Source organism: Lepidochelys kempii, chromosome 25, assembly GCF_965140265.1.
Source record: "Lepidochelys kempii isolate rLepKem1 chromosome 25, rLepKem1.hap2, whole genome shotgun sequence".
NCBI lineage: Eukaryota > Metazoa > Chordata > Testudines > Cheloniidae > Lepidochelys > Lepidochelys kempii.
The window spans coordinates 14,389,402-14,416,301 of NC_133280.1; the positions used below are offsets into that span (position 1 = coordinate 14,389,402).

Consider the following 26,900-nt stretch of genomic DNA (forward strand, 5'->3'; position numbering starts at 1 on the left):
AGAGTGGAATTTAGTTACCCGTGGCTATGCCTCAAGTCAGGGTTGGACTAATGTTCTATTGAGCGGCAGGAAATAGCAGCTTTCAGAGGAGACAGAGAGTACGTCTACATTTGAGCAGGGAGGTGTGATTCCAGCGGGCGTAGCGGTTCCCAGGTGCTAGCCCCTACAACTAGCAGGGTGCCCATGTGGGTGGGGGCTCAGACTACCATCCGAGTACATGCCTGGGGTTGAGGTGGGCTTGTACTCAGAGCAGCTAGCCCAAGCTGTGGAGGACACTCTGCTGGTTTTGCTCGAGCACAGCTAGCATGGGAACGTCCACAGGAGCTGGGGATCCCGCCTCCCAGCTCAAAATCAGGCGTAGTCCTAGAACAACATTTCTAATCCTCACCCAGGCACCCTGGCCTATTCCCGTCTTGAAGCATCGAATTCAGCTTCCCTAATGTTCTCTGTCGTTTGTGCTGGGGAATTTATTCCTGTCCCAAACCCTGCTGTGGTGATGCTGCCTGGCTGGGTGCGGTTAAACAATTGCTAAGTTCTTCCCCAGAGGCGGGTAGATTTCAGTGGTGGGTGAAAGATCCCTGTGGAGACAAGGCCAAATCTTAACTCGCGTTAACAATTGCTAAGTTCTTCCCCAGAGGTGGGTAGATTTCAGTAGTGGGTGAAAGATCCCTGTGGAGACAGGGCCAAATCTTAACTCGCGTTAACAATTGCTAAGTTCTTCCCCAGAGGCAGGTAGATTTCAGTGGTGGGTGAAAGATCCCTGTGGAGACAGGGCCAAATCTTAACTCGCGTTAACACCTGCTAACCAAAGGATTGCATGGAGGTGTGGGGCAGAATTAGCATCTTCTCTGAAATGCTAGCCTGTTTGCCAGAAGCTGGGACTGGGCCACAGGGGATGGGTCACTTGATGATTCCCTGTTCTGTTCATCCCCTCTGGGGCACCTGGCACTGGCCACTATTGGAAGACAGGACACTGGGCTAGATGGACCTTTGGTCTGACCCAGCCTGGCCGTTCTTATGTTCTTGGAGGCCAAAGGGACTGCAGGGATACCTGGTCCTTGGCGTGGTGCTGGTGTCACTAATGAGACCTGTCAGGCAGCTACTTTTTGAATATTAATGAGCAGATCTGCATACAAACACAGACTGTTAAATGCTGGTTAGACTCCCCCATGGGTGAGTCCAGGCCCAGAGGGGAAATTAGCACCAGGTGGTCTGATTTCCTCATGGTGAGTAGATTATACACCAGGCAGTTTAGATGCAGGCACACGCTGTACAGAGCTCAGTAGACCCCAAGCAGAAGCATGGCGCAAAGGAGGGAAGGGAGGAGCAGGGAGAGGGAGACAGAATGGAGCCAGGACACAGAGAGAGAGAGAAGTCCACGCCGCAGACTCTGAACCATACAGTGACAGATTTCCCAGCATCCCTTGGGATGCCTCGGCCTAGTAGGATCCAGCGGACTCAGTGTCTTTTCAATCTGTTTATGGCTGTTACTGTTGCAGGAGGAGGCTGCTGGCTTCTGGGGCGGGATGGAGCTGTTTTCGGGTCATTGCAGCTGTCTCTGGTGTGGAGCTGCAGCGTGTCCCACTCTGTAGAAGGGGGGGGATCGTAAATGGTCGCTCACGAGCCCTGTCATCTCCTTTAAGCCTGGCTTCCTCTAGATGCCTCAGACATAAGATTTCAAGCCTTCCTGCACAAGAGTGAACATATATGGAATCGTAAGTCATTCACATCTATCCACACACGCTATATACATGTCTGCACTCCAGGCTGTTTCTATCATTCACGCAGAGGGTTAATGGTAATACACAGCAGTAAGTACTCAAAGTGAAATCAGCAGCAAAAGCCCATTGCGCAAGGCAGTGCCTGTTCGTACAGTCGAAGCACCATGCGAAGGGTCTCTGCACATAAAGGCCCATGTCCTTGGCTCATGTACGTTGGCGTAGCGAGGTCAACGGAGCTGTGCCACTGGGAGCCAGCTGAAGAAGATATGACTCTAGCTGTTCATCTACACGGACACCCTCCCCATCTGCCCTTCAAGCCATCGCTACTGGGCCAATTTCTCCTTGGTGTCGTGGCAATGGGTCTTGATTTGCAGGAAGAAGTTAGTGGCTTTATGCGCACAAGGGAGAGGCCATTAGGATAAAGTGCGGGCAGCAGTGAAAAGGCAGGGTGTCCTTAGAGCTGTGTGTGTCCAAAACCCATGTGTGTGTGTGCACGCACACCTGTTTGGGTGTGTGTGCAGGCATGGATGTGTCCGTGAGTAGGCACATGTGTGTGTGTCCATGCTTGGGCCTATGTGCACGGATGTGTCCATGAGTATACATGCATTCACGTGTTTGTGTTTGTGTGAGCGTGAGTATGTTTGCACGTGTGTGTGTGTCTGTGTGTGTGTGTGCAGGTGTGTGCAGCCTATGTGTACCAAGCCCAGCTCTGCTGTCCAGCCGTGCGAGGAAAGCTGTTTTCAGCACACAAGAGTGGAACTGGGCATGGGGCTGAGTGCCAGCAATACCCCTGGTGACCAAGGGGGTGACTCCTCCTTGCCGACCCCCTCCGCCCAGCCCTCCCCCCCACACGCATGCTGTTTTTTCAGTCTGTCATTTCCATGGGACTTACGAGCAAGAAAATAAAGCAAGAAGTGCTTGCCATCACCCACACAAAATACCAGAATGGGGGGCACCTGCGCCTGGTGGCTCGGGAGCTCAGCCGCCGCTGGAGGGAGTCGATTTCGGCCCTGTAGTCCCGCCTGCGATGGGAAAGCCCAGATAGGTCAGGACGTTCCAGCCAAACCCACTGGCTATACCATGCCCCTTCCCAAAGAGCCAGCAGCCCCAGCGTGTCCCGCCCCCGTCCCCCCACAAGCGATGGGGGGACTCCAGCCTCCAGGCCCCTGCAGCAGGAATGGGGAGGCCAGGCAGCAGGAGGAACCTCAGCGTTGCCAAGGGGTCGCTTGGCTAGGAGTGGGGGGGGAACAATTCCCGAGACTGTGATTGGCTGAGAGCCAGGGGTTAATGGCCCCAGTGGAGGTGGCGGGCTGGGAGCAAGAGGGACGGGGCTGGGTTGGAGTCAGGTGGTGATGGCTGGGGATTTGATTGGCTGGCGGGCTGGGCATAACGCCCCAGGAGGCTATGATGGAATCAGGGTCAATAGACAGGGACGATATGATTGGCTAGGAGGTAGGGTTAATGCTTGGCCAGGATATGATTGGCTGTTAGCCAGGTGGTTAATGCTCTCTGGTGATACAATTGGCTGGGAGGTAGGGGTTAATGCTTGGCCAGGATATGATTGGCTGTGAGCCAGATGTTAATGCTCCCTGATGATAGGATTGCCTTGGAGCTAATACCTCCCCAGGATACGACTGGCTGGGAGCCGGAAGTGGGGGGCCAGGCCGTTGTCCAGTTCCTTACATGCTGCGCTGGAGCTCACGCTGCTGGGCCTCGCACCGCCCTCGCCGCGCCTCCGACGCCTGGAGCTGCTGCAGGGCCTCCGCCAGCCGCTGCGCCTGCTCCGTGGCTTTCCCTTGCCACTGGGTCAGCTGCGCTGCAGGAGGAAGGCAGAGAGCGGGGCTCACACCCCAGGAGCCGTCTTCCCCCTTTGTGTGCCGCCTCCCCTCAGAGCCTGACCTGCAAGCCCTGGGCCCGGGAGTGGCCATGCTCACAGCCGCAGGACCCCCCCCGGGGGATGGGGCTAGCGGGCAATGTTTCCTCTAATTTTTGACAGGCCATGTGCACAAAAAATTTCTTTTGTGCAAATTTTTGTGCTTCTGTGCAAATTTTTGTGTGTGCGGTGTTTTGCCGTGTGCGCGGGGTTTAGGATCTGTGTGCACGCGCCCAGCTTAAAGGGAACAGTGCTAGCGGGATCGGGCGCTCACCCGGCTTGCTCCAACGGAGGTGGGGTTCGACTGTATGGAAAGGGCCCAGCCCAACTGTGGCTGCTCAGTGAAGGGCAGATAGGGTGGATAGTGGACTGAGGCCGGTTCCCATGAGGCTGGGGTAGAGCTGCCATGTGGGGCCCTGCCAGGATTTCCCAGTGCAGCCGGACCCATGCAGGGCGCTGCCTGGCAATGGCACAAGAGCATCCCACGGTGGGATGGGCCCGACGCCATGGGGCAGACGCTCACCCTGCTCAGCAGTGGAGCCTGGCGGCGGGGTGGGGGTGGGGATTCTCCTGCCCCCTACCACACGTCCCTCACACCAGATGCCCCTGCCTCCCCCCCACCTTGCAAGGCGATGTTTCTGGTGTCCATCTCGGTGCCCTCCAGCTGAATGGCCGCGAGCTCATTCCGCAGGGCTGTCACGTTGGCGGAGAGTGTGCTCTGTGGGGCAATACGGTTAGAAGGGAAAGAAGCAGGCACAGGGCTTAGAAACGGCTGGCTGGGCAGGGAGAGGGGTGGCCATTGCGCTCCCGAAACAGGGGTCCACACCAGGTTCCCCAGCTCGAGGCTGCTTGGAAATCGAGCCCTCGGGGGGCAGCGTGCGCGCTGAACGTGGCGCGACCCAGCTCCCATCCGGTGGCGAATCTTTAACCAAGCTGTTCTCGGGGCCAGGTCCGCTGTGGTGCAGGGGAGACGTGTGACCCCATGGGGTCAGCAGAGCCGTGCTCCCCGGTGGCAGGGCAGGTTGTCCCACTGGTCTGTGATGATTTAAGGCAGAAGGGTTTTTTATAGGGGGTGTAACAGGGTGGCTTGCCCATGGGCTGGAGAGCCTGGGGCTACACCAGTTGGATCAGGGGCTCCCAGGCTAAAAAGAGCAGGAAATTGCAATAAAGGAGGGAAGTTGCAGGAGATTGCAGGGAGGGAGCAAGCTCTCCAGGCAGGGGGAGGGACTGCACAGGCCCAGCTGGAAAAGCCTGTGGAGAAGGACAAAGTCCAGGCGTGAGATACAGGGAAACAGACAGAGGCTCTTAAGCAGGAGAGCTGGGCCCTCCTGACACTGGGGTAAAACCTGTGAGAGTTTGTGTTTCCTTTACAAAGCCTGGGTAATTTTGGGCCGGGGGAGAGGGGGACTGAACTCGGGGTGTGGCCTGGAGGGCCAATGTGCCCCCAGTGGACCCACCTATTGTTTGAACAACTGCATTCCGACGAGTTCTGAAGGGGATGCAGGGTGCGGTCAGCGCACATGGGGGGTGGCCTCACCCTTCCAGGGGGTTAGAAGAAATGGAATCCACCCCAAGTATGCACCGACCCCAGGCCCTTGGGTGCGTCCCCTGCGCCTCCAGCAGCTGGACAGGAAGTGGGGCTGGGAGAACAACTGGAAGCAGGAGTGATTTTTTTCCAGACCCTTCATTGCCTAGAGCAGCCCATTGTTTAGCAGGAAGCGTCCAAAGCCAGCCCTTTGGACCAGTCCAGTCTGAGAGCAAGGAGATGGGGGTGGGGCTGGTTGCCCCTTGGGACCGGCCCTTTCCCAGCTGGGAGCTGGAGCTAATAATAACTTGCCGGAAAGAACAGGCTGCGAGAGACCAGGATCTAACCCCCACTGCTGCCTTGAGACACCTAATTATACGTGTCCCAAATGGCTCTGGTCTGTGTCTCAGCTAGGAATAGCTGCAGGACTCCTGCTCCAACCTCTGCCTAGCACCATCCTAGGGGCTCTCAGCTGCAGCTGAGGGCAGGGCCTGTCCTGAGCAGGGCCCCGGGAGCAGCTGCTGGTCACGCCCCAGGGCTCAGTCCTGTTCGCTCAGGAAACAGCCATGCTGGGTGAAAGACCCTCAGCAACTCCTGGGCCCAGTTATCCCACAGCAGGGATGGAGGGAAGTCATGTGGGTTACTGGGATCTCAGCAATGGGGCTCCCTGGGACTGGGGCAGGAGCCCTGGCATCCCTCGTTTGAGGGGATGGTCAGACAGGGACAGATGCCTCCGTCCCCGATGTGGTGTGGCTGTTACCCCCGTAAACGTCTGTCATACCCCAACCAGAGCCAACCCACCAGCTGCACTGGTGGCCCCTTGGGGCCACTTCCTCTCCTAACAGAGGGAGTACCCCAGCACCCCATATCCCTCCTGCTCCCATGCATTCCAGGCTGTGAGATCCGGGATTCCTGGGGACAGCACTGGGTCTGCATCAGTGTCAACACTTTTCGCTGGCCTTTTTAATGCCCTGGGGTCTTTTGCAGAGCCCAGATACCAGGAGCTCTGGTCTCCTTGCTTGCCGGATGCCATCCCTCCTGGGGAGACCAGGGCCTCTAAGGATGCCAGCGAACCCCTCAAACCGCCCCCCAGCTCAGCCCGAGGCCCTGCCCAGTTTGCAAGCTGAACATTGAGAAGCATCTGAGACCCACCAGCTGAGAAAACCATTAGCATGGGAGGACGCTGCGCCAGCTGGCTGGGTTACAAGTGAGATAATACCCAGACCCACCCCCAGGCCAGGGCATCTCCTACAGCCTCACGGCCACAGCTGGGCACTCAGCCTGTCAGATGCCCCTTGGAGAATCTATAGGGGGCCAGTTAGGGAGCCCAGCATTACGCTAAATCCTGGGCTCCCTGGACTCCCCCCACTTCCCCCCCCCCGGCTCATACCTCATGCTCCAGGCAGGACAGCAAGGTGGCATTGAGTTTCCTGCCCTCATCCTTGACCTGGCCCAGCTGCCTCCGAAGCTGCTTCTCCTTCTGGGCATCCTCCTGCAGCTGCCCCGTGAGCTCGGCCACATCCCGCTCCAGCTCGGCCACGCGGCCCCCCAAAGCCGAGGTCTCATTGGCTGCCCTCTCCCGGCAACCCTGCAGCTTCTGTGCTGCCTCCGAGTGCCACATCATCACCGCCACGGAGACCGTCACCGCGGCGACCAGGAAGAGCAGGACCACGCACAGCCCCAGCACCTTCAGGGTGGCTTTGGCCACCGCGGGGTCCATGGTCCCCGTGCCGCGACCTGCCGCCTGCAGCTGCTGCCGCCGTGTGCTGGGAACCAGCAGCCAGGTCACTGCCTGTGTCACTTTAATTACTACGTGTGGGCTTCCTTGACCAAAAAAGCTCCTGCCTCTGGTTTCCGCAGGTCACGGACCAGGGACCATTATAGAATTGTCTGTCACAGGCTAGAGAGGGCCCCGGGGGGCTCTGGGCTCCCCAAAGAGGGGGGGGGCTTGCAGAGGAAGGGGTTAAAATCCCCTGAATTAAGCAGGAGGGGAACCTTGAGCCTGGAAAAGCTGCCTCAGCTTCTTAAGCCTGGAGGGAACCCCTCAACTGGGACTTGTTTGGGGGGGGTCTAAAGGGGAGGGGGCTGGCTGCCCGTAGGCTGTGGGGAGCCAAGGGCTGAGTCTCCATGGCCCTTCCCTTACAGAGAGCTGGGAGAGCTCAGGGCTGGAATAGCAGGGGGCTGTGAATTGGGATTGGGGGGCACCGGCAAAGCCAGGGGGTGCCCAGGGCTGGGCTAGTGGAGGGGACCGTGGGTCAGGACCGAAGGGCAGCTGCAGAGCTGGCTGGTAGACACGTGTACAGCCTCTAGCCAGCGTCAGATTCTTTGGTTCCAATCGTCGGGAGGAATTAAAAGCCGAGACCCCGGCTGAGCCAGTGGCCCAGGTGGGTCAATCTGTGGGGCTAAGCAGGGCAGGAAGCGGCGCTCGCTCTCCTGTGGGGTGACTGGCCTGTTCGGTGGCTTGTGGCTGAGAACGCCCCCGTCTGCGGAGCACCACCTGTTTTCATTCAGGAGTTTCTACAGCAATCACGAGTGCTCCGAGACGGGGAGGGGAGGGAAAGAGGCCAGCCTCGGTTCCTGAGTTCAGACTTTGCATCTGCGCTTCCCAGACCAAAATTCAGCCACCTCTGGGGGGAGAGCAGCAACCACTGGAGGCACTAGCTCTCCTGGCAGGCAGGCATCGCTGTATTGATAGAGGGGGACACTGAGGCACAGAGCAGGGAAGTGGTTCACCCAAGGTCACACAGCGGCAGAGCTGGGAATAGAACCCAGGAGTCCTGCTTCCCAGTCCCCGTGCTCTAACAGCTCCCGCCTAGAGCCAAGAATAGAAACCCCGAGTGCAGCTTCCCAAGCCCATACACTAACCACTGGACAATCCTTCCTCTCCATTAAGATTCCCTCCCTTCTGGATGTTGCAGGATGTGCAGGGGAGACTTGGCTCTGGTGTCTCCACCTGGCACTCCACCCGGTGCCAAATTCCTGGGTCATGCGACCACCCAACAGCCAGACCCACTGGAACCAGCAAGGGGTCAGACTGCTTCCCCTGTCCTCGGGCTGCCTTTCTTGTCCCTTTCCTGCTGGCCCCAGCTGCAGAGAGCTCTGCAGGGCAGGAGCTTTTGTTCCGTGGCAGGGGGAAGAGTTTGGGTGCGGCTGGGGGGATGAATTGCAGCTGCACACAAGAAGTCTGTGGCAGGGGTAGGAATAGAACCCAGCTCTTGTATTTTGGTCTTTGGACTATAGACTGTAATATAATGAGTTATGTATTGAGAACTGGGAAGACTGGATGTCTTAGCATATGATAGTCGACTTGTGATGCTCAAGTCACATGAGATTATTCGTAGCTGGTAGCTATCAGGTGGTGTAGGATGGGAAGAGAGGGGAAAACCCTCTCCTTCCTAGCATTTGAGAATGGAGAGTAAGAAAAGAGGCTTATGTTGCCGAGTTAAGTTGTTACATCAATGTGTAATGCAACAACATCATGTACAGGTACTGCATTATTTGCTAAACATCACAATTCAGTGCAGCTATTTTGTGGCTCTCTGCAACTTCCTTTAGTGATCTGCAGGTGTTCTCTGGTGATTACCACTGATCTAATTTTGGCATCTCCTCAAAGTAGTTGGTTCAAATCCAGCTAACGCGGTAATAGTTGAATATGGTTATCATCTAATGTCTCAGAGTCCTACATGAACTGAGCTGATAGTCTAAGATCACTTCTGAGTGGACAACCATATACATAGCAACTGGCACCTTTGCTGATTTCATCATATAGACCAGGCTTCTCAAACTTCATTGCACCGTGACCCCCTTCTGACAACCAAAATTACTACATGACCCTGGAGGGTGCGGAATTGATGTCGGAGCCCACCCAAGCCCCACTGCCCCAGGTGAGGGGAGGCCAAAGCCTGAGCCCCACTGCTCTGAGGGAGAGGGGGCGCTGTAACCTGATCCCTGCCATCAAGGGCTGAAGTTTTGGGTTTCAGCTCTGGGTCCCAGCAAGCCTAAGTCAGCACTGGTGACCCCATAAAAATGGGGTTGGGACCCACTTTGGGGTCCTGACCCACAGTTTGAGAACCTCTGATATAGACTAAGAATTGAGTGGATGTGGAAGTTGAGCTGCTTTTCATCTGGAGTCTTTAAAGTGAGATTTGATATTTTACGATATATGCTTTTAATTCAGGTAAATGTTTGTAGTGGTCCCTTCTGGCCTTAGAATCTATGAATCTTCCAGTTCATCCCTTCCTTCATGGTCTGTGGTGGGAAGGACAAGACTGCCTACATTGCAACATGCTCATAACTCTTGCAGCTTTACATTAAGATCAAATTTCATGCTCCAGGGCTTTAGCCAGTCACCTACAGGAGTGAGGAAGGATGCCTCCCCAGGCACATGGAATCAGATGTGTTCTGGGGGTTATTTGCCTTTCTCAGAAGTATCAGAAATTGGACACAGGCAGAGACTGGACACTTGATGGAGTTGACCAGTGCTCTTGCATGGCATAGAGAATCCTCTCTCTTTAAATATCAGGCTGTTATGGCTTGCTCATAACAATCCCCAGATTTAACTGGGAATTGGTCCTGCTTCGAGCAGGGGGTTGGACTAGATGACCTTCTGGGGTCCCTTCTAACCCTGATATTCTATGATTCTATGCTCGGCCCAACCCCTCCGCTTGATTAAGGGAACCATGGATTTCAGTTGCAGACAAAACCTAGGGCTGGCCTCTGCCCTGGAAGGAGGCAGAATCAAGAGAGGCTTTTCCTCCGTGTGCAAGTCGGCTGGCGCCTCAGGAAGAGATAATTACAGTGGGGGGAGGCCAGCTGGTTGGTGAAACATCCTCACCACTGCAGACACTGGCTCAGTGCCCTGGTCCAGCCATTCCTGTATCCTGCCTCTGGCACTGGCCAGGCCTGGGTGCTGACAAGGGGAAGGATCCTTGGGGCGGTGCATCTTTCCTCCCTCCCAGCCCTTCCGAGTGAGGTGCACTGCAGCCCGTGGCAGATAACGGTTTGTCTCATCTGCCTGCCAAGCAGGCAGAGAGCAGCGTCGCTCAGGGATCTGTGGGCCATCCTAGGGCGCAGAACAAGACTCAGACGGAGGCTGTGGCTGGAGAGGGCTGGTATTTCCCGTTCCACACAAGGAGCTTCCATCCCTACCACCCTGTAGCTCCGACACTCTGCTTCCTGTGCTCCCAGCAGGCCCCAGTATGGCAAATCCAGACCCCTCAAAACTGACCCCTGCGCAGAATGGGAGTGGGACACATGGTGGTGAACAGCAAAGCCCATTTATTCTGCAAATGTTCTCCCAGCCGAGGGCTGGTTTGTTACAGTCACTTTAATTTCCCTCGCCTTCCCCTAAGTGTGAGAGTGGGTGATCCTGGTGCTGGGCCCCAGACTGGGTGTGCCTCATGTGGGGGCCGGGGGCACCCCAAAACCGGTCACCCCAAATCAATGGCCACCTCTGAAAAAATGTCTGCGGTCCATGGGTATTTCCTACCCAAGCAGGATGTGTCAGGCCCAACTTGCTGCAACTGTCATCTGGGGCTTTGGGTGATGTGTCTAAACTGCAGGGTTATCTCCATCCATGGACCCGTCACTGCGTCCCTCTCGTCCGTCACAGCCCCCCTCCCTCAGTAAACGGTCCTCTGTCAGGAGACGAGGCTTCCTCCACATGCATGCCAGGGAAGAGTCAGCTTCGAGTCCCATTGATCACTCAGTACAGATCACATGGAGGAGGAGCATGTGCGGGCCACAGGATCCAGGGTTGTATACTCCCTGTGAGATTCCTGATCTCCCAGCTGGGGGACTCAGTCCTGAAACAGACCAATCAAATAAAGGGTTGTCAGGTTGGGATCATGTTGCCAGTGAATCCCTGGGGCTCTAGGCTATGCTGGCTGGCTCAGATCTACAAAAGTATTTAGCAAAAAGAAAAGGAGGACTTGTGGCACCTTAGGGACTAACCAATTTATTTGAGCATAAGCTTTCGTGAGCTCCAGCTCACTTCATCTGATGCATAAAAGTGGAAAATGCAGTGAGGATGTTTTTATACACACAGACCACGAAAAAATGGGTGTTTATCACTTCAAAAGGTTTTCTCCCCCCACCCCACTCTCTGTTGGTAATAGCTTATCTAAAGTGATCACTTTCCTTACAATGTGTATGATAATCAAGGTGGGCCATTTCCAGCACAAATCCAGGGTTTAACAAGAACGTCGGGGGGGGGGGGGTAGGAAAAAACAAGGGGAAATAGGTTACCTTGCATAATGACTTAGCCACTCCCAGTCTCTATTCAAGCCTAAGTTAACTGTATCCAATTTGCAAATGAATTCCAATTCAGCAGTTTCTCGCTGGACTCTGGTTTTGAAGGTTTCTGTTGTAATATCGCAACTTTCATGTCTGTAATCGTGTAACCAGAGAGATTGAAGTGTTCTCCGACTGGTTTATGAATGTTATAATTCTTGACATCTGATTTGTGTCCATTTATTCTTTTACGTAGAGACTGATAAGTTTGACCAATGTACATGGCAGAGGGGCATTGCTGGCACATGATGGCATATATCACATTGGTGGATGTGCAGATGAACGAGCCTCTGATAGTGTGGCTGATGTGATTAGGCCCTGTGATGGTGTCCCCTGAATAGATATGTGGGCACAGTTGGCAACGGGCTTTGTTGCAAGGATAGGTTCCTGGGTTAGTGGTTCTGTTGTGTGGTGTGTGGTTGCTGGTGAGTATTTGCTTCAGGTTGGGGGGCTGTCTGTAAGCAAGGACTGGCCTGTCTCCCAAGATTTGTGAGAGTGATGGGTCATCCTTCAGGATAGGTTGTAGATCCTTGATGATGCGTTGGAGAGGTTTTAGTTGGGGGCTGAAGGTGATGGCTAGTGGCGTTCTGTTATTTTCTTTGTTGGGCCTGTCCTGTAGTATGTAACTTCTGGGTACTCTTCTGGCTCTGTCAGTCTGTTTCTTCACTTCAGCAGGTGGGTATTGTAGTTGTAAGAAAGCTTGACAGAGATCTTGTAGGTGTTTGTCTCTGTCTGAGTGGTTGGAGCAAATGCGGTTGTATCGTAGAGCTTGGCTGTAGACTATGGATCGTGTGGTGTGGTCTGGGTGAAAGCTGCAGGCATGTAGGTAGGAATAGCGGTCAGTAGGTTTCCGGTATAGGGTGGTGTTTATGTGACCATCGCTTATTAGCACCGTAGTGTCCAGGAAGTGGATCTCTTGTGTGGACTGGTCCAGACTGAGGTTGATGGTGGGATGGAAATTGTTGAAATCATGGTGGAATTCCTCAAGGGCTTCTTTTCCATGGGTCCAGATGATGAAGATGTCATCAATAGCGCAAGTAGAGTATGGGTGTTAGGGGACGAGAGCTGAGGAAGCGTTGTTCTAAGTCAGCCATAAAAATGTTGGCCCACCTGACAAAGGAGGTGCTGTTGTCATCATGGTTAGGTCGGAATATGAACAAGAGGCTACTCGGCAGCTCTCCAACACTACTTTCTACAAGCCATTACCCTCTGATCCCACTGAGGGTTACCAAAAGAAACAATTTGCTCAAGAAACTCCCTGAAAAAGCACAAGATCAAATCCTCACAGACACACCCGTGGAACCCAGACCTGGGATATTCTATCTACTACCCAAGATCCATACACCTGGAAATCCTGGGCGCCCCATCATCTCAGGCGTTGGCACCCTGACAGCAGGATTGTCTGGCTATGTAGACTCCCTCCTCAGGCCCTACGCTACCAGCACTCCCAGCTATCTTCGAGACACCACTGACTTCCTAAGGAAACTACAATCCATCGGTGATCTTCCTGAAAATACCATCCTGGCCACTATGGATGTAGAACCCCTCTACATCAACATTCCACACAAAGATGGACTACAAGCCGTCAGGAACACTATATCCGATAATGTCACAGCAAACCTGGTGGCTGAACTTTGTGACTTTGTCCTCACCCATAACTATTTCACATTTGGAGACAATGTATACCTTCAAATCAGCGGCACTGCTATGGGTACCTGCATGGCCCCACAGTACGCCAACATTTTTATGGCTGACATACGCAGAAGTCACCTACTACAGGACAGGCCCAACAAAGAAAATAACAGAACGCCACTAGCCGTCACCTTCAGCCCCCAACTAAAACCTCTCCAACGCATCCTCAAGGATCTACAACCTATTTGTGCTGGAAATGGCCCACCTTGATTATCATACACATTGTAAGGAGAGGTTTCAGAGTAACAGCCGTGTTAGTCTGTATTTGCACAAAGAAAAGGAGGACTTGTGGCACCTTAGAGACTAACCAATTTATTTGAGCATGAGCTTTCGTGAGCTACAGCTCACTTCATCGGATGAAGCTTATGCTCAAATAAATTGGTTAGTCTCTAAGGTGCCACAAGTCCTCCTTTTCTTATTGTAAGGAGAGTGATCACTTTAGATAAGCTATTACCAGCAGGAGAGTGGGGTGGGGGGAGAGAAAACCTTTTGAAGTGATAAACACCCATTTTTTCATGGCCTGTGTGTATAAAAACATCCTCACTGCATTTTCCACTTTTATGCATCCGGTGAAGTGAGCTGTAGCTCACGAAAGCTCATGCTCAAATAAATTGGTTAGTCTCTAAGGTGCCACAAGTCCTCCTTTTCTTTTTGCGAATATAGACTAACACGGCTGCTGCTCTGAAAAGTATTTAGGTTCCTGATTCCCACTGATTTCAGTGCCTGAATACTTGGGCGGCTCTGGGCCTTTGTTCACACATGGCCTAATTCTCTTTACGGCAGTGTGACTGCACTAGCATAAACCGAAGTGTGCTGGCTGGGATCTGGCTGCAGTGGAGCTGGGCCCATTTACATCAGCTGGGGATCTGGCCCCACTGACTCCAGTGGAGGGAATCAGCCTCGCCCAAGCCCCAGTTAAGCTGAGAACTGGGGCCTGTCTGTGTAAATACAGCGACGCCCGGGGCATCAACACCCTCTGGGTTCCCCCCACCCAAGGAGAGGCCAGAACCAGCCCCAGCAGCTCTGTCAATGAGCCCTTGGCTAATCATGCCCCCACCCAGTCCTTAAATACCTGGGTGCTGACTGCTCCCTGCCTGGCTCCGTTCAGAGGAGCAGCGCAGCGAGGGGGGCTGCCAGCAGAGGCAGGAGGCTGGGGAGCCTGGTGCTGCCCACACTTGAGCGAAGTTCCAGGTGTCTTTGGAGCTGCTGCTGCAGCCAGGTGACCTCCCTGTGGTACTGATCCCTGCGGGGGGGGGGGGGGGAAATAAAGAAGAGTGAAAAATAGCCCTTCAGTGGTCCTCATAGCCTGCCAATGCATCTCCCCTGCCCTGGGAATTGGGGTCATGGGGGGCAATCACTCATCCACTCCAGGAGCCCCCAGGGAAGGGTGACTCACCCCAACCTTTTGCATCCATTGCACCACGTTTCCATGCTGGCCCCCTGGAAACATCGGCTTGTTTGTTCATTTTAAGACCCTCCCTCTCCACAGCGTGCTGCCCAGAGAAGGGCAATGGGGCGAGCACAGCCCTGGGAGCCAGGGACTGCAGGCGTTTAACTGTGAGGCCTGGTCCCCGGGGAAGAGCCCCTGGGGGAGAACTGCAGTGCAGGGATCGCCCAAGGGGGCAAGTGGGCCTTACTTTTGCTCCTGGAGATGCTGGACTGTGTTTTTCCAGGCACTAATTTCATCTGGAAAACAGGAGTGGGAGGGAAGCTGGGATCAGAACCGCCATCATGCTAGTTGCCCCCTCCCCATCCTGATGGCCAGAATTAACCCTCTCCTCTCCCCACCCCTGCCAACGCAAACACCAGATGGTGCCCAATCTCTGTGCGAGTCCATTGGCCAGACTTCTGCACTGGGGACACATGGGCACCTTGAGCCGCTCCCCGCGCTGTGCTGACGAGCCCCCGCCGCCCACTTTGTTCTGTTGGACGGACTGGCCGCCACGCGCTTTCCCTTTAGCTGAATCTGCAGCACCAGTCATCAGGGACCTGTCCCTGCTGCCTGTACCACACTGCGGCCTCCTCTCCCTTCCCATCAGCCGCCCACTCCCCGCTTTATCATTCCCTGTTCCCAGGAGCTCCCCCCCCGCCTGTGAAGCCCATCCGGTCTCGAGAGCAGGCCCCTGGCCCATGCAGTATACCCTGGATGGGTCCTCCCATGAGCTCACCGGGCAGGAGAGGGTTGCGGTGAGGGACACAGCTAGGGGACTGTTTTCCCAGGGCGGCCCTGGGGGTGCTGGAGCTCAGACCGGTCTGGGTTGTGACCGGCACACAGCAGTGGCAAGGGGACCAGTGTGTGGAATCCTTGGAGATGCTGGCACTGGGCGACATCCCAGGGAGGTCTCTGCCTGCCTTATCCCACCAAGGAGGCACCCCCTCCCGCAGAAAGGTTTTCCCACGAGCCCCCAGGCACCTGCAGAACTAGGAGCAGGCTCTGCCTGTGCAGAGGGGCTGAGAACAGCAGCTGTCTCACCTCGTAACCTGCCTTTTTCCACTTCCTGCTGGGCAATGTCGCTGTTTAGCTGGGTGACCTCCTGGGTCAAGTTGGTGACATTCCTCTGCAGGACGTGCTGGAGGAGGAGAGAAAGAAGAAACACCTTAGACTTCAGAGAGCCCTGCATCCTCAAAGCGCTTTCCAAACTGCCTGGGACTCACTCAGCCGCTCGCTGAGCTGCAGCCACCTCTGGGGTGGGGCATGACATCTGAATCCAACTGGAACAGCCGACCGGCCAGACGCAGTCACCCGATCACAGGATCACGCAGCCAATAGCCTTTGCTCACTAGATGCCCAGGACTGAAACAGAGGTGGGGCTGCGGGTCAGGATGGAGGGCGTGAGGGAGCCTCAGGCTGGACTCGTAGGGGGCCGTGCACTGGGATGGCTGGGGACTACCAAACAACTCCACGTCCTGGCTGGATTCCAGCCTGGTCTCTCTCCTGCCGACCCCCCCAAGGTGCCCTGTTCCTGGCTTATCCCCATGTCAGTGTGCTGCTCAGGCTGGCATCTCCTGTGAGCAGAAGAGCTGGGGAGGCGGGGGGGGCAAGGCAGTGCTAACCTCAGCACGGGACCTTCCCATCCCATCTGCCTCCTGCTGCTGTTTGGCCCTGGCCTTTGCCTAGGGCTGGCAGCCCCTGGCACTGGTTAGGAAGGGGAGGAGGGAATCCTGGCTGTGTTGTACCCTGCGGCGCGTACAAGGGCCCCTGGGAAGCAGGGGTGGGGGGCTCAGATCCAGCTCCCAGGAGTCTGGCGCGTTGGCAAGCAGGCGCTGCGATGCCGTCAGCTGGAGGGAGCTGCTGCACGTACCGTGTGGTTCTTGCACATGTCCCAGCCCTCCCACTTCTCCTGCACTGTCCGGTTGGTACTCGCCATCTCCTCCCGCAGGGCCAGCACCTTGCTGTGCAGCCAGCGCTCCTCAGCCACAAAGTGGCCCAGCCCGGCCACCAGGATGAGGATGATGGCTAGTTCCACGGTGGCCACGGCGAGCCAGACCTTCCTGCCGCCCGAGGCGAGACCCCCGGGATCGCCCATCGGGGTCAGAGGGCCCTGCGGGAGCCAGGCGGGTGGTCACACCCTGCAAAGGAAAGGAGCAGTTTGGTGCTGTAGAGTTTCTAGCGGCCTCCTCATTAGCATACCCCTCATTAATATATGCCTTAATAGCACAGCCCAGATGAGTCCGTATTTGCATGCAAATTCATTACCATCAGTAATTAACATATTTAAGATGGTGATTAGCAGACACCTCATTAATAAATTCATCCTTGTCGCTGCTTGTTCGTCATTAGCCTATCGCACATTAGCATATCCCTCATTAACGAGCCCTCCCCAGGAAGTGTGGGGCTGGGGGCGAATTGGGGCAGAGCAGCAGGGCGGGATTAACTTTTTGTGGGCCCCCATTGGGGAAATAGGGCATGTGATGGGGGGCGGTCCGCAGAGCGAGGGGCCGGTTGGGGGCAATGGGGCACAGCCCAGCACAAGGGCTCTGTTTACAAACCCTAAACTGCTACGCGAACAGTGGCCCACCCAGCCCTGTGCTGCCAGCGTGCCCTTCCACACTGACCCCCCTGCCCAGTGCCCTACCCTTATGCCCAGCGCCCCCTCGCCCAGAGACCTCCCCCAGATTCCAATGCCTAGCACCCCCTGCCCAAAGACCTCCCCCCCCAGATCCCTATGTCCAGCGCCCTCTCACCCAGAGACCTCCCCCACAGATCCCTATGCCCAGCACCCTCTCACCCAGAGACCTCCCCCCCAGATCCCTATGCCCAGCACCCCCTGCCCAGAGACCCCTCCTGCTGACGTCCCACAACAACTGCACAGCACCCTGCACACCATACTGCCTGCCCAGCTCCCTCACCCACAGAGCCCCTACTGTCCCGCACCCCCTTCACAGTCCCACCATCACAGCTGTACAGTGCCTCATATTCCTGAGGGAATTCTGCATCAAATTCTGGGTATAATATTTTAAAATTCTGCAATTTGTTTTTACGGTAAATAAATGTGGAAGCTCCGCCATGGCAGTGGGGCGCACAGGCCACTGAGGTGGGAGATCACCCTGCAGGTGACAGGGACTTGGCAGTGAGGCTGAACCTGACCCTGACATAGCACAAGGGCCATGCCTGCCACAGAAACACCTTGGGGCCCTGCCCCTTTTGCGCCAGGCACACCAGATGTGGGCAGGGAGGCTCAGCCTGGCAGCAGGATCCAAGTGCAGAGGGACTTAGTGTGGAGGGATCCAGCTGGGGGAAAGAGGGTTCTGTGGGGGGGGTAAGAGGGTTCTGTGTGGGGCAGTCTGGGTGCAGGCAGCTCAGTGAGGGATCTGGATGCACAGGGAGGTTCCAGGTGCAGGGGCAATGGGAGTCTGCAGGGGGGACCAAGTGAAAGTGGTTGGAGCTCAGCAGGTGGGGGGGTCTGAGTTCAGGGGAGGTAGGGTTCGTTTGGGTGGGGGTCCAGGGGTAGGTGGTTGGGGCTCAGTGGGGAGGCTCATCGGGGTGGTACAGATGCAGGTATAGGTGATGACTCTTGGTTTTACCGATGGGTGCCCCATCCCGGCTCCGCCCCCTTCCCCAAGGGCCCCCCCTCCCACTCTGCCCCACTCCACCTCTTCCTGCCCCTGCTCTGCCCCCCCTCTCCCCAGAGCATCTCCTGCCCACGGCTCACTCCTTTCTGCCTCCTCCTGCCTTGAAGGCGAGGGAGGAGGGGTGTTTGGGAGGACTCAGCCTCCCCCAAAACTGGCAATTTTCAGCTTATTTATACACATCTTTCATATTCTGTTATTGAATGTGTGTCTGTCATTGGCATCTGAACAATGTAATCATTATTAAAATAGTCATGAAATACATCATTACATGGTCATGAAATTACAGTATATTAAACTCATTACACTCAGCGACAAGCTGTCTTCACTAACACCCCAGTTTAAAGACATTACCTTCGCTCTGGGCTTCACGCCTGCTTAGGGCCGATGGCTCCTGTTTGGGAGCTGAGGCCACTGATGGCTGTGGGAAGAAGGTGGATGGGAGGGACAAGCAATGGAGAGTCTCTCTCCTCTCCCCTCCTCTTGCTTTCCCCGCCCCTTTCTCGTCTCTAAGTCCTTGCTCCCCTTCCTGATGTTTCCCCCTTCTTGCTTCCCACCTACGTCCCTTTCCCCATCTCTCCCTGCTCCCCACCTCCTAGTGCCTGCTCCCACCCACACACTCAAAGTGGCAGAGGAGGTTCCCCCTCCTTGGGTGGGAAGGTTGCCTAGTGGTTAAGGCACAGGCCGTGGGCTCACGTGTTCTGGGTTTGATTCCCTGCTCTGCCACAGACTCCCGGTTTAGCCTTGGGAAAGTCATTTCACCTCTGGGTGTCCTAGATCCCACCTGGGGCTAATACTGACCCTGCCTCCTAGGCTAAATCCATTCATGGCTGTGTGGTGATGGGGGAAATGGAGATACCCAGGTGGGTAGATTTGGGCTGAATTTCTCCACAGCCGGGGAGTGAGAACCAGCTCTGCAGGGGGGACGGGAGAGGGGCGGGGGGCTCAGGCCAGCTCGGCAGAGTGTGGTCGGGGCTTCAGGCACCAGGGTGGCTGGGGCTCCCGAGCCGGGGATATCCGCCCAAGAGGTGTGGGGCGACCCTCGGCGAGCAGGGGCTGGCTGCTGCTGAACCCTCCGGCTTTTGTGCGTGACTGTGTGAGCCCCGCTCAGCCGCTGCCGGAGCAGGGAGGCAGGAGGCCGGCCGCGGCCCCGGGCAGCCCAGCCGGCCGCCAGCGCGGGGATGGGGAGCGCCCCCGGGGTGCAAGGGGGGGCTGCCTTCACCCCTGCCGGCCCCGCAGCGCCCCGGTCTCACCTCAGCCCGACGGGACGCGCCAGGGCCCGGGAAGTCCCGGCTGGTCGGTTTCGGTTCCGCCCCTCCCAGGTTTCGGTTTCGTTTCTCTGCCCGGGCTGCCGCGGGGCGGGGAGGGGGGTGGGACTGGTCCGGCCCGGCGGCGAACCCCTAGGGCCAGAGGGGGCGCTCCGGAGTTCATGGGGGACCCCAAAACTCTGGGGACAGCGGGCCGGGCAGCTGGCTTCGGGCTTGCCCCCCCCATTGCCACCCAACGGCGTTAAAGGGCCCCCCCAGCTCCTGGCGGGGCAGAGGCATGGGGCTCCCTGCTCCAGGAGCAACAGCAAAGCCCCCTCCCCATAGGAGCAGCGGGGGTCCCCTCTCTGCAGTGCTGGCAGTAGGACCCCCCAGTATTCACCTTGGGGGGGCGGGGTTCACTGGACTTTTCTCTGGCTAGGCGCAGAAGCCAGTGCTGAGTTGGCAGGGTCCCGCTGTGGGCTGGGGGTTAGCACCCCGTTGATATAAGGGGCCCTCTCAGAGCGATGGGCTCAGGCTGGCTGCAGACTCAGGCAGCAGGGCTCCAGTGGTTACACTCGGGTCTCGTATTTAAGCTTTTCTTGGCAAGCAGGCGGGCTAGAAACCAACGTTTTAAACTGATTGGTTTTCAATGAAAGCCCCGGGTCTGATGCCATCACCTGGCTCCCGGAGCGGGAATGGGCCCACAGCGCTTTCCCCTAAGAGCGCCCTGTGCCGAACCCATCACCCCAGCCCAGGAGCAGGGAGAGGGGTTTGCCCCGTGCTCCAAACTAGCAGCAAAGTTTCAGCTGCCTCTTCCCTGCTCTCTGAAGGCAGGTCAGGCATGCAATGGCCACGAACACGGCTCCGGGGCTGCTCACTCTGAGCCCCGTGTCTCTGATCGGGCAGGATGTGGGAGGACAAATGACACCACAAAACTTTGGGGTTGGCAACATTTTATTAGAAAAATAGAAACCCTAAGGGCGCAGCAAATACCCCAGCTGGGGCTTAACCCCGCTCAGGGCAACCGTCGTCTGGGGCAATCTCCAGCCAAGAAACCCCAGGGGCTCTGGATGAATTGGCGCCTTCCTCCCTGTGCTCTTCACCCTCTGGATCTTCTTCACCATTTCCCCATCGTCTTCCAGTGCTGGGCAGGAGCCGAGATCCTTCCGCCAGGGCTGGGCTGGGCAGGAGCCGTCTCCCTGCGCGACCCAGAGGAAATGCCAAGCAAGCTAGTGACTTAGAATAGTTCCCGTGAGCGTTTTGGGGATGGGGGCGAGCTGGCTGCATTATGCAGTGCCCCGTGTTCCCGTGGGGATTCTCCACTCTCCCGCTGCGTGGTCAGCCCTGAAACACAAATCCCAAGGGACAGAGAGAGTCCTGCGTTACCCACCACCGAACCACTGCACTGAGCTACCTAATAGCAGAGGGGAGATGGGGAGTGAGGGTGGCTTTGTGTTTATGGCATGGAGCTGGTACTCTGCAGATTTAGGGTCAATGTCCTGGCTCTGCCCTGTGTTCCTGGGGTGATTCACCCGTCTCCTTGGGCCTCAGCCCCCCCATCTGTAAAAGGGGGGGTAAGGATCCTTCCTTTGCCTGGCTTGGCTACTCCCAGTGTGGACTGGGCAGGCCTGTGTCTCCGTGCCTGGTACAGCTGAGTCCTGCAAGCCCTGCCGAGCTGGGGAGAGGCTTGGAATGGGACGGAGAGGTACAGGGCCATGCTGCAGGGCAGGAGGAAGCTCTCATGCTGCGGAGGTAGTGGCTGAAGGCAGGAGCTGTCTCAGTTGGAGGGGACAGAATGGGGCCCTGCAGCCTAAGAGCGTGGGAGTGAGATAGCAGGAGGGTGGGGAATTGAACCGAGTCCACATCCAGGCTCCTCAGTACCTGTACAAACCTGCTTCTCTCACAGGAGTAGGACCCTGGTGAGGGACAGAGCCAGCAGGCTCAGGTAGCCGGCCACGATTGGGATCCGGAGGCTGCTCCCACCAGAGCTCTGATTCTTCTGGCTATGGAGCTGCTGCTGTTCCAGCTGCCGGATGGCAGCTTGCAGTTTATCACTGGGAGAACAAGTGAAAGGGAAGGAGATGGTAGCAGAGAGCTCTGCCCCCCCCCCCCCCAGCGCAGCCCGATGGGGCAGGGACGGGCTGGTCTCACCTATGCTGCTGAGCCTCTTGGAGCTGCTGTCTGAGCTTGACTATTTCACCTGGAAGACGACAGACGGGACACAGACACCAGTGCCAGTCAGATAAGGCAGCGTGCTTTTCCCCCAGCATGCGCCCCCCCCCTTCGAGCGCATCCCTACATCCTAGGGTTCCCTCGACACCCCCACCCCTCTGTCTGCCTCATTGGGGACAGCTGCCTGCACTGTACCTCCTGCCTCTATTTCAGATGAGCCAGGCCCCTATGTCAATGGGGCTGAGGGTCAAAGGAAAGTTTTGGGTGCTGGAGGGGCTGGTCATCAGCACACTGATACAAACACAGGATCGGGCCCTGCCTATTCACCTCCCCCATCCCTTTATCAGCCAAGAAGATTTTGGCCTTCTGCAGTTGATGATAATGATAATTTACTGGATGGCGGCAGCGCCTGGGACCCCCAGCCATCGGCGAGGGCCCCACGGTGCTAGGTGCTGTAAAAACCCACGACAAAAAGATGCTCCCTGCCCCATGGAGGTAACAATCTCAGCAGAAGACAAGAGATAACAGGTGGATATAGACACACTGGAATGTACAAGGAAGGACAGCTCAGCGTCTGTGCCCTGCCCAGTCCTTGGTCTCTCTGCTGGGGCTGCCGCTGGCTGCTGGCTCTTGTGGGCGTTTTTGGGCTGGAGACCTTTGTCCCCTTTGAACCAGGCTGAGCTTATCGTACCAGTCAGCAAACAGCACCTAGGGCACCAGCGACCTAGGGGTGCAAGGCTCCAGAGCTGATTACCAACCTGATGAGCCAACCAGTCCCCCGTCCCCACAAAGAGTGGGGAAGTAAGTCCCAGTTCAGGGCAGCAGAAAATCCCCCTCCTGGAGTGACCCGGCCTCCTGGCTCTGAGCAGGCTGGCCCAGGTCATATTGAATCTGGAGGGTTTGTCCTGATGCCGCCACTCCTGTAATGTTACAAGGCTGAGAGGACTTGGCCCAGCACACGGGGCTTCACACTTCCATGACCGTGGCCCCGGAAGCTCCATGCGTGCACCCCAGAAAGGCGTCCCCTGTCTTAGAGAGGACCTCTCCTAAGCCTCCCAAAGGGTTGGTGGCCATTAGCCAGGAGCTGCCCAGAGCAGCAGTCTTACCTTGTCCCCGTCCTTGCTCAGTGTCTCGGCCTCCCAGCTGGGTGATTTCATCCTTCAGGGCAGTGATGTTGTTTTGCAGGTCGTGCTGAGCGAGAAAACGAAAGCGAAGAATCAGCATTTCTGACAGTGACGCACACAGGAAAGCCCTTGCCCACTTGCGCGGTGCAGGCTGCAGCTCAGAAAAACACCACAGGGCAGCTTAATGACTGTGGACACCTACTCATTGCTGTTCCACGGGGAGCAGAGTGGAATTACTGGAGATGGATGAACAGCCTGAAAGCTGGCACCTCCAGCAATAACCGTAGCCTGGCCCCGGGGCACTGCTCTGCATGGATTCACAGGGAAGGGATCCTCCTTCAGCACCAGGCCCATGGCCTTCAGGCCTCAGTGAACAGGCCTCTCAGGCTATTATCTGATAGGTGCCTTATTTTTTCCTAGTTCAAGGTTTCCCTTTCCCCAGCTCTGTCCCGGCTAACACCCAAATCAGCCTTTCATCCTCTCGTGGAGAACTGGACTCGAATCCAGTGGTGCTGGCATGTGGGGGTGCACGTGTCCTGGAGTCCCCCGGCAAGGCTCTGGAGCTGCTCCCTATGAAGCCAGGCAGGACTCTGGGGAAGTCTCCTCTCTGGGAGCAGCCTTACGGCTTCCACCTTCCTGGGTCTGACCTCGGAGCATTCTGCGTCCTCTGCCCCTCCGTGCGCTTCCCACAGCGAGTCCGCCCAGGCGGGGTCCTGGGGAAGCCAGGGGGTCCTGCACTCCAACTTTGAAAGTCAGACGTGACTCTTAGCCAGCCAGTAAAACAGAGGTTTATGAGACAACAGGAACATGGTCTAAAACAGAGCTTGTAGGTGCAGAGAACAGGACCCCTCAGTCGGGTCCATTTTGGGGGGCAGTGAGCCAGACAACCACATCTGCACTTCACTCCTCGTCCCCAGCCAGCCCCAACCGACTCCCCCTGCAGCCCCTCCTCCTCTGGGCTTTGTCCCTTTCCTGGGCCAGGAGATCACCTGATTCCTTTGTTCTCCAACCCTTTAGCTCTCACCTTGTAAGGGGGAAGGGCCCAGGCCATCAGTTGCCAGGAGACAGTGTCAGCCATTTATGTACACTGGCCCTTTGCTCTGCAACAATGACACCCCCTGCCTTATCCTACCACCTAGAGACTTAAGAAATGCATAGGGGAAACTGAGGCACCCCTACAGTATTCAGAGGAAACATTAAGAACAGTCCCGCTTCGTCACAGCATGTTAGACCAGACCCACTGGACCTGCAGGACCTCGGGTTCTCCCGTTCCAGATCTCCAGGACAGCCTGGATCAATGATAGGAGACGACCAGATCTGATGCTCAGGAACAAACAGGAACGGAGGGTCAGGAACAGGCCATCGAACACGGACTGACTAGACCAGCCAGCTTTGCACTACTAAAGGGGTCCTCATCTTCACGTCTGTCTGTCCCGCTCAATCCCGTCTCTTCACTTCCTCTTGGTTTCCCTCCTTCCCCTGCTTCCCCCAGTTTCGTCCCAGACTCAGATTCTCTCTGTCTCTGGCAGGCTCCATGCTGCCTGCTGCTGTCTCCCCTGTCCCTCCAGCTGTCACTTCCCCACTCTCTTGAGGGGAGAGACCACCTCCTCTCCACAGAACAGGACAGTGCATTCCCCAGGCCAGCCTGCACGCTGCAGCTCCCCAGACAGGGTTGAGTCCCTGCACCATGTTTACGCAGACATGTGCAGAGAAGGAAATTAATTTGAGCCGTAACAAAAAGCCACCAGGGACCGAGGGGACACCCAGGGCTAGTGCAGCCGCCTCTCACCCCTGCAAATCCTGCATTGGGGAGCACGTGAAATGAGCTGCGTGGGAGTCTTCCCAGCCCACCCCACAGAGCAACGGGACAAATCCCTTGCTGAGGGAAGCTCCAGGGTGGACCAAGGGGGCGATGCATGTGACGGTGTGGGGAGCCCAGAGCTGGAGCAGCACTGGGGGCTGTGGGGAGGGACCCTGGAGAAAGCTGCTTGTGCTGGGGGATGGGTATTGACAAGCAACAAGGCAGATCATGGCAGCATTTGGAAGAGCAGCCTGGAATGGTCCCCTGGCTGAGCGCTGCCCGGGGCAGGGCCTGGCGCTGGTACCTTTGCACAGCCCCCAGCACTGCGCCACCCTGATCCTGGACAGGGCCTCCTGGGCGCTACCCTATGCCAATATTAAACAGCAACAACATCCGGAGCACCCACCGTCAGGCTCCTGCAGGAGTCCCAGCGCCCACGCGTCTCCCAGAGGGTCTGATTGGCGCCAGCCAACTCCGACCGCAGCGCCGTGACCTCTGCCCTCGCCCCTTCCCGCTGCTTTTCCAGGGCCCCCTTGTCCTCCTCCAGATTGGCGAGTTTCCCCATCAGAGCTGAGGTGTCATTCTTCAGCTGCTCCTGGCACTGTCTCAGCCGGGTCGGGGCTAAGGAGATAAAGACCACACAGGCAATCAGACCAGTTGTCACTAAGATGAGGGCAACTAACAGGAAAATACAGGACGATGTCTTCCCATGGTTCCCCATGCTTTTGTTCTCCAAAAACAGGGGGCGGGGGATGGTTCAGCAACTAGTGCTCATCCCAGTATATCGGGCTCCTTCTTCTCTGCAGCTGCAGCCACCCGATGTGAATCTTGCTGAGCTGACAGCCCGGCAGCCTCGCCCTGCCAAAATGAAGAGTTGCTTTTGCCCCCTAGTGTTTCTCGTTGTGCTCCTCATTAGCATATCGGACGTTCCCCAGAGTTCCTGTTCTGGGGGCAGATGGACTTCCTCAGGAGATCATGTGGTTCGAGGGAGTCGGAGAGTCCTGGGCTGGGCTGGGTTTTGGCCGTAGACCCAGTGCTCTGCCCAGCTGTGATGTAACGGGGCTGGCTGGGAGAGGCTGGGAGCGCTGCAAAGGGCTGTCACGGCTGGTGGTGCTCTGGGCTGCCATGCAGGAGACCTGGATTTGAGTCCCTGTCCCTCACCTTCCCTGGGCTGCCAGCAGCTCTCTGCCAGGGGGCACCCCCGGCTCCAAGTCCATTCCCATTGCTCTGCTCTGCCGTGCCAGAGCTCCTGCTGGGTAGTGCTCTGCCACGTAGGGGGCGCGGGCCTGATCTCTGGACCCCCGCCACTGGCAGAACTGGGGAGTGCTGCTTCCAGGCTGGGTTGTGCCTTCTGTGCAGTGGAAGGCCCCTGGGCTGCTCGAACCCTGCAGGAGACCGGCTGGATCCCTGCCCGGAGTTGGCAGAGGCTGGAAACCCTGCAGCCCAGACAGCCTTGGTGCTTGGCACTGGGTTCCATCCCCCTCGGCTGGAGGCCTGGCCGGTGCTTTGCCGGGCTGCGTAGGGGAGCTGCAGTCTGTGCCCCGTTCTGTCTCCTTAGCTGTTAGGGGCAGGGCAGGGGGCACCGAGAGGGGAGCTCTGCCGGGCCTGGGACGGGCCATGTGGGCCAGATGCCCTGAGGTGCTGGTGGGGCTCTGTGTGCTGAGCTCCCCCTGGAGAAAGGGGCTTTTACTTGGGCTGGAGGCAGAACAGGAGCTGCTGGGGCCTCTGGCACTGGGGGACCTGGGGCAGCGCCATGTCCTCCCCCTGCTGGGACCTGTGCCAACTCGAGCTGGTGCTGAATAGACCCCTGGAAGCAGCACCCTGGGGGGGTCTCTGGGTTAGAGGACCCCCCCCCAGCTCTGGGGCTCCTGGGGGTTATTTTGAGCCATGTTTCATTCTATTTCCACCTCCCTGCATGATGATAAAATAATAACGGGCCGTTGTCAATGGATAACGTGCTGCCCACCAGTCGCAACCTGAATTCATCATTCCACCCGCCCACCCAGGGTGGGAGCAGGTGAGCTTGTCCCTGTTTCACATGATGGGGCGGGGGGGATCTGGGGCACAGAGAGGCCATGGCTGCCAGGCAGAGCCATCTCCTGACCCTGGCTGGGGCAGCTCAGCAGGGCAGGGGGTGGAGCTGGGGGAGGAGAGTGGTCCCCACTAACCCAAGCACCCCAACTCCCCCCCTGCCCCCCAAGTGGCTGCAGGGCCGTCGCTGCTTCCCTTCCACCAGCACCCACTCACCGGTGTAATCCCCCCCTCACACACACATGCGGCTGCTAGGTTTCATTTCTCGGAAGAAGCTGCTACACAGGGCAGCGGAGGGGCGCGAAGGGGGGAGCCTGAGTGAAGGGGGGGCAGGGCAGAAGGGCTGAGAAAGG

General features: G+C 57.1%; 2 protein-coding genes across 3 annotated transcripts; both read right to left on the reverse strand.

The window, feature by feature from the left end:
- CCDC194 (coiled-coil domain containing 194) lies at positions 1 to 6,865 on the reverse strand. Its single transcript, XM_073324171.1, has 5 exons — positions 6,510 to 6,865; positions 4,216 to 4,312; positions 3,405 to 3,537; positions 2,614 to 2,743; positions 1 to 1,687 (listed from the first exon to the last, which is right to left on the reverse strand). Exons 1-5 carry the CDS (start codon positions 6,837 to 6,839, stop codon positions 1,664 to 1,666), a joined length of 714 nt encoding a protein of 237 aa, XP_073180272.1. The 5' UTR covers positions 6,840 to 6,865; the 3' UTR covers positions 1 to 1,663.
- A 13,490-nt stretch (positions 6,866 to 20,355) lies between these two features.
- On the reverse strand, positions 20,356 to 25,523 carry LOC140903202 (uncharacterized). 2 transcript variants are annotated; one of them, XM_073324114.1, is made up of 5 exons: positions 24,923 to 25,523; positions 22,698 to 22,782; positions 21,571 to 21,619; positions 21,301 to 21,473; positions 20,356 to 20,763 (listed from the first exon to the last, which is right to left on the reverse strand). In XM_073324114.1, exons 1-4 carry the CDS (start codon positions 25,235 to 25,237, stop codon positions 21,320 to 21,322), a joined length of 603 nt encoding a protein of 200 aa, XP_073180215.1. In that variant the 5' UTR covers positions 25,238 to 25,523; the 3' UTR covers positions 20,356 to 20,763; positions 21,301 to 21,319. The 2 variants fall into 2 exon arrangements, with proteins under 2 accessions (XP_073180215.1, XP_073180214.1); XM_073324113.1 differs by having other exon boundaries at positions 21,311 to 21,473; positions 24,923 to 25,521.
- Between the last annotated feature and the right edge of the window lie 1,377 nt (positions 25,524 to 26,900).